Genomic DNA, 6946 nt, shown 5'->3' with positions numbered 1-6946 from the left:
CATTTCTTTTCCTAAGGACATTACAAAGGTATGAACTTTTTCTTATGTTAATTTAATTTCTTTTTTTTTTTTAGTTATTTGGAAAGAATTTTATATTATTTGACTGGATAAAGACTTTTTTTTTTTGCTATTTTCACCAAATATTGGTATTTTAATTTGTAGGATAATAGACGATGAATGTTTGGACTGTGAGTTAAACCAAATGAAAAGAAGAAATATTTTTGACTTGAATGAAATTCCTCAAGAATATGGAAATATTGAATTCGGTGAAAGTATCGAAGAGATGAACAATTTAGTGAAAAATGGCTTTAAACCTTTTCCCGGACAATGTTTTCTCAGTGAAGAGGAGACTTTCGTTTTTTATAAAAATTATGCCAATAGAAATGGTTTTGCCATCCGAAAATACCAATTCATCACAAAAAATAGAGAAGTTAAAAGACGAGACTTTTTTTTGCCACCGTGAAAGAAAGACGCCTTCGAAAATTATGGACCCTTCCAAAGAACAACGTAACAGACTATAATTGAATTGTGGATGTCAAGCTCATATGCGTATCAAATTACGAAAGTCTTCTTGTAAATTTGTGAAAAAATGATTTTACGACTTCTTGGCTTGTTCAAAAGTCAAAACCATTAAGCAGTGGTTGAACCATTACTACGTGACCTGTCCGGAGAAGGTTAGGTTTTTTTTTTCCGATCATTGTTTTGATGTAGTTGACCCAACTGATCGAGCATCTTTCTCATATCACCAAATCGAAAAGTATTTTCCTCTCCTTGTAGCTGACCAAAAAAAAAAAAAATTGAATTCTTTTGCATAGTACGTAATCTTTTTATTTGCACTGAAAACCTTTCACCTACCTAATTTTTACTAAAAGGAAATGAGGGTAGTATTTTACCATTAAAAAAATGGTATTACAAACATTTATGGGTAGTTTAGAAAAGAGAAATGATCACTACAAGAAAAATTCAATTGGGTGACGAATGAAAATCGTCACAAATTGCATGTTTTTCGTCACAAATAATATAGGTGACGAAAAAAAAATTGTTGACTAACGGTTGTCGAGGATTCCTACCTGGTGACGAAATCTCGTCACCTATAGTGTCTTTTGATGACGAAATATTTTGTCACCAAAAAGTGAATAATTGGTGACAAAATTTTTTTCCTCACTTGTTGTGCTTTTTGATGACAAATTTTTTTGTTATCAATTATTCATTTTGGCGATGAAAAAATTCGTCACTGATGGGTCACATCGGTGACGAAATTTTTCGTTACAAAATATGTTTTCATATGAGGAAAAAAATACTTCTTTCTTGCTCCTATTGGGTTTCGAACCCGAATCCCTTGAGTTTTACGCGCACGTTCCAACCAACTGCACCACACACGCTTTTCAATATATAGTTGAAATATCTAATATATAACACATATGTTTAACATGAAAATATATTTTGAATGTAATTTTGAATCTTTAAACATTAAAATTAGTAATTTTGATAAACATGAAAGTTGTAGGCAATTGAGTTATTGTTCAAACCCAATTTGAATTATCTTAATCGGAGTTTTTAGTAAAGAGTTATGTCCGAAATACATTTAGTGACAAAGCGCAATTCATAAATTTCGTCATGAAAGGTATCCATTTGACGACGAAATATATTTTTCGTCGCTTAAAGCGTTAAAATGGTGACGAAATTATTTTTCGTCACCAAAGTTAAGCATTTGGTGACGAAATAAATATTTTCTTACTAAATTGCTCTCATTTGGCAACGAAATATATTTTTTGTCACCAAATGATTATTTTTGGCGACGAAAAATAATTTCGTCACATTTTTTAAGCTTTCGGCGACGAAAAATGTATTTCATCGCCGAATGGGTACCTTTGGTGACGAAAATATTTTTTTCGTCGTTAAACAGGTATAATTGGTGATGAAATTATTTCGTCACGGAAGTTGTCAAAACAATGACGAATTTATTTTTTCGTTGCCAAATATACTCATTTAGTGACGAAATTAAATTTCGTCGCCACTTTTTCGTCACCGATTTTCATTTTTCTTGTAGTGGATATTGGCACTCCAAAAATTGATACAGGCAGTTCAAAATCAGTGTAACACCAAAGCCACTTTCCTTTGTTTTTTGGAGTGTCTGTATCAATTTTTAGAGTGCTAGTGGTGAAAAATAATGTTTTGTGAGTACCCATAAACACAACGCATGAATTAAGAATATTTATTGCACCTAGAGCATTTAAGAAACCGTAAACTAGTGCCCCAAACTTATGCCCCAGGGCACCTATTAGCGGAACCGTAAATTAATACTAGTTGTATAGTGAACAATGAGAAAAAAATGGATTAGGTTTAAGAAAGGAATGTGATTTATGAAATCCTCCACGTTACTGTTGGGGGTATGGCCAAACTAGCAGGGAAAACGCGAAGAATAATCAAGAACATAAAAAAATAAAACACAAGACACAGAGATTACTAGCATAGTGAACAACTAATGAGAAAAAAATGGATGAGGTTTAAGAAAGTAATTGGTGATTACTTATCCAAAAAAAAGAAGTAATTGGCGATTAATGAAATCCTCCAAAAAAACACTGTTGAGGGTACGAACAAACCAACGAATACGAAACGCGCTTAGAATAATCAAGAACATAAAAAAAAATAAAACACAAGACAGAGATTTTACATGCATGGTTCCCCAACTGCATAGTTTAGTACATCCACGCCTCACACCAATTCCACTACGTAATTCGAATTAAAAGATAAGCATTGAGATCGACTAAAATAAAAGAGCAATGCTACCTAGGTACATTGATTTATGTACACAAATTTGAGCACAGATGCATCTAAAATCTTTCGATGCACGTGGATCCCTAATTATGTCGAACATACATACATGCATCGAAAGGCTAGAACACACCAATTTTTATTTTCCGTCCACATCGACACTCTAAAATAAAAATGAGAAAAAGAGTAAAGGTACTTATATGAAATATTTTTATTTCATATATATTTTTTCCAAATTCTCCCTAGCTAAATTCTTTGTGAATTATTCCAATTGTCAGAGGCGGATGCATGAATTAGCGAGAATGGAGCACCTAGTAAATACAGTTCACAATGACCTGTAATGAAAAAACAATCACATTAAAACTACTTTGTAATCACTAATTGCAACCTCAAATGGACGGGTGTGGATGGTGTCGTGGTCGAGCGTTGCATCCCCATCATTAACCGATTTCCCATTCCTGTCATCCACGTGGACCACGTCACAACTGATCATGTCTTGTTTGTATTGTTCTTGTCTCTGACTAGTAGTATTAATTACTTGCTCTTTTTACCTGGTAAAGGTCCTTTCTTTTTCGAGACATGCGCTGGTATCGGTTGCTTTTATTAAAAAATTACTGACGCATTCTAGAAAAAAAATTAAATGGCGTTAATTTGGACTCTAATTAATATAGAATCTGTACAGAAAAGGACATTAAATTATTGTTTTAATCTCCCCTAAAAGTCTTTTAACAGAAATGCTAGGGATACAGCAAACTTTGTACAGTAGTCGCGCACAGATCCATTTTACGTCCGTCTCGGATTTTACAAAGATGATCAGAGCCGCTTATTTTGTTCAAAATATTTTGTTTAAGATCCCTATAAGAAATTATCTAAATTTGATATCGATAAGAGCGTTTATGAATCATACAACTTTGCTTCAGAATTTGGCCTGAATTTCTGAAGCAAAGTTGGATGATTCGTAAACGCATTTACCGGTATCGGATTGAGATGATTTTTTATAAGGATTCTAAACAATTTATTTTGAACAATGAGCGGCTCCGATCATTTTTATAGGATCCGAGATGGACACAAAATGGATCTGTATACGGCTGCTGTACGGAGCTTGATGTACCTGTAGCACTACTGGTCCTTTAAATAGGGGTACCCATGATTGCTTCCTGTACACAAAAACATAGCCAAAGAATAAAGAAAAATGGAGATGTCTTTGATTGCCTTAGCCGCAATTACCTTGGTTTACGTTATTTTCCTTTTGAAGTTCCTAACGATCAAGAAAAACCGTGGGTACAGAAATCTGCCGAACGGGTCTCTTGGCCTGCCGCTGATCGGAGAGACCCTAAGCTTTTTACATGCTCACAAGAAAGAACAAGGCGCCGAATGGATAGACAAAAGGGTGGCGAAATATGGACCGGTATTCAAAACCTCATTGTTGGGTTCTCCGGTTGTATTTATTATGGGTATTGCCGGAAACAAGTTTATACTTGGCTCAGGCGAAGATGTGTTTGCTACTACCCGGCCGAAGAGAATATCTGACCTCCAAGGAGAAAATAACATCTTTGAGCTCTCCGGGTCGAGGTAATATACATCTCTCCGCTTGACTGATCTTTTAGGTAAAAATTTCTAGCTACCTCGAGACTGTTCTTTTACAAGTTCTGAGAAAAACTTTTTACTCTTTGTATGGTTCTCAATAAATTTATTTATTTATCTATCTTCACTCATTACCATCTATTACATGAATTTTTTTTCTCAAAACCGAACATAGTGTTTTCATAGGTTAAATTTTTATAAATAATGTTGGTGTTGAGATTTGTGCACGCAGGTATAGATTGATTAAAAGGGCAATGTTAAGCTTCCTAAAACCTGAAAGTCTACAGAACTACGTCAAACGGATGGACGATTTGGTCACCGCCTCATTACTGAGAGAGATAAAAGAGAAAGGCAGCACCATTAAAACTGTGAGTTTCATGAAGAAGCTGACATTTAACGTCGCCTGCGACATTCTTTTCGGCATCCATGACGAGGCAACGAAGGAGGCATTCTTGGATGATTTCCATATCCTTTTCAACGCGCTCGGGTCTTTTCCCGTAAAGTTCCCAGGGTCTGCCTACTCCAAGGGCTTGCAAGCCAGAGCAAGGATCTGCGATCGACTCTTGCCGATTTTGAGGAAGAGAAGGGAGGCGCTCGCCGCAGGCGCTATGTGTCCGACAGACGACGTAGTGTCGTGCCTGCTAGCACTGAAGGATGAGAACGAAGAACCCGTTTCGGAAGGCATGGTGGTGGATAATTTTACAATCCTAATAATTGCCAGTCACGACACAACTGCTGTTCTTTTGAGTTTGATGGTGTGGAAGCTATCCAACGATAAGCAGATATACTCCGAAGTTTTAAAAGGTAATGGTCATGCTTGATTTGTAAGCTAATTATGTTCTGCAACTAATTTCAATCGATCGTCACAATTCATTTGTCCTGTTTTAGAACAAATGGATATATTGAGAGACAGAGAAGCAGGAACAGAAGGAAAGTTAACATGGGTTGACATTCAAAAGATGAAATTCACATGGCAAGTAGCTCAGGAATTGATGAGGATGATACCCCCTGTTTTTGGTACCTTCCGAAAAGCACTGATAGATACTAGCTTTGGTGGCTATGATATACCCAAAGGATGGCAGGTGAGAAACTTCGTTACGGCCGTGAATTGTTGTTTACGGAGGTGCATCGCGGCCGTCCGTTTTGACATTGGACGGTTTGGATTTAATTGAGATTGGCTTATTCACGGACGAGCCATGAATAAGCCATTTGCGAAACTGAACGATCTTAGTCGTCCGTTTTGACATTGGACGGTCCGGATTTAAATTAATGTCAAAACTAACGACTGAGATCGTTCAGTTTCGCAAATGGCTTATTCATGGCTCGTCCGTGAATAAGCCAATCTCAATTAATTAACCTTGTTAGTAAATTTCATTTTCTCGGATACAAGACGATCGAATTATATTAAAAAAAATAATAATAATAATTGTGGGCGTATTGAAATGAAATGTGTTTTCCCAGGTGTTTTCCGTAACCCATGCGACACATATGGAGAAGGACATCTTCAGTAGTCCTACGGAGTTTGATCCGTCCCGTTTCAACAAGTCCGCGAAACCACTCCCACCGTACGCTTATATTCCTTTCGGAGCTGGACTTCATAGCTGTATCGGGAACGAATTTGCCAGGATTGAAGCCTTAACTACTATCCACAACTTGGTTACAAAGTTCGAGTGGTCACAAGTGCATCCCGATGAAACCATTACTCGTAGAGCAATGCCGTATCCATCGATGGGTCTTCCGATCAAAATCCGTCCAAGGGTTACAACATGAATGGTCGTTCCGATAGCTGCTCGTATACAATTTCTTCTATAGTGTTCAAGTTCCTGTGTTGTCCCAATAAATTTGCTTGTTCTTAGTCACATATATGCTACTTCTTGCGTAGCCAACTTTTCTAGATTTTATTGTTGTGTTTTTCATGACAAAGGCATGCGTGCGATCCTAGTGTACGTCATAGCAAGTATCATTGGCACGTTTAATTCTTAGATTAATTTTGGAAAAAATTGGATAAGATGATATTAGAAAGTAAAATAAAAAGGATATGTAAATGATTAAGTTTAGAGGAGCTTTACTCAGAATTTGATTCTGAGTCAATTAGAAGAGTTTAGGACCAGTGATGCTCTAGTAAAGGATTAACTTTCTTTTTATCGGAACTGATAAATTTACAATCCTGATATACGTAAATACAACTATACAATAGTTAGGTCAAATGGGTCAAGAATAACCCGGTGATGTCTAGAATCAAAATGAGTGGACAACGCTTGCCGCTACTTTGCGTTATGAACTTGAGAGGGTGCGCCGGCCTATGGCCTCACTCTAATTATCCTGCCCTAGCTCAGTCAAGGAAAAAATCGAATCTCCCCAATTCTCGTAATCGTATGATGTTGGCAAAGGTGTCTTCATAACAAATGAACAAGTAACATTAATTTTAAAGTTAAACCATTAAAGATCTGAAGAAAATCACGATCAGATCAAATAACCACGATTTTGGAATCAATACACGGTTTTATTTTCCATTAATTATATCAAAGAGATTTATAAAATAAATAACTCGGAGAATTTCGTTAAAAAATTTATTTCTATACAGAAA

The 6946-nt window shown here is 36.1% G+C and overlaps 1 protein-coding gene across 1 annotated transcript; it reads left to right on the top strand.

The window, feature by feature from the left end:
• Nucleotides 1-3934: 3934 nt before the first annotated feature.
• LOC131314213 (taxadiene 5-alpha hydroxylase-like) lies at nt 3935-6282 on the top strand. Its single transcript, XM_058342717.1, has 4 exons — nt 3935-4347; nt 4592-5163; nt 5248-5441; nt 5821-6282. The coding sequence occupies exons 1-4, from the start codon at nt 3968-3970 to the stop codon at nt 6127-6129; spliced, it is 1455 nt and encodes a 484-aa protein (XP_058198700.1). The 5' UTR covers nt 3935-3967; the 3' UTR covers nt 6130-6282.
• Nucleotides 6283-6946: the final 664 nt, after the last annotated feature.

Source organism: Rhododendron vialii, chromosome 13a, assembly GCF_030253575.1.
Source record: "Rhododendron vialii isolate Sample 1 chromosome 13a, ASM3025357v1".
Classification (NCBI taxonomy): Eukaryota; Viridiplantae; Streptophyta; class Magnoliopsida; order Ericales; family Ericaceae; genus Rhododendron; species Rhododendron vialii.
The sequence above is the reverse complement of the archived record's forward strand: the minus strand, read 5'-3'. Positions and strand labels throughout refer to the sequence as shown.

Excerpts from the sequence above, each read along its gene's own strand:
- LOC131314213 (XM_058342717.1), top strand. The coding sequence starts at position 3,968 with ATGGAGATGTCTTTGATTGCCTTAGCCGCAATTACCTTGGTTTACGTT. Across the intron at positions 5,164-5,247 it reads ATACTCCGAAGTTTTAAAAG|AACAAATGGATATATTGAGA; the intron begins GTAATGGTCATG and ends GTCCTGTTTTAG. Across the intron at positions 5,442-5,820 it reads ATATACCCAAAGGATGGCAG|GTGTTTTCCGTAACCCATGC; the intron begins GTGAGAAACTTC and ends GTGTTTTCCCAG.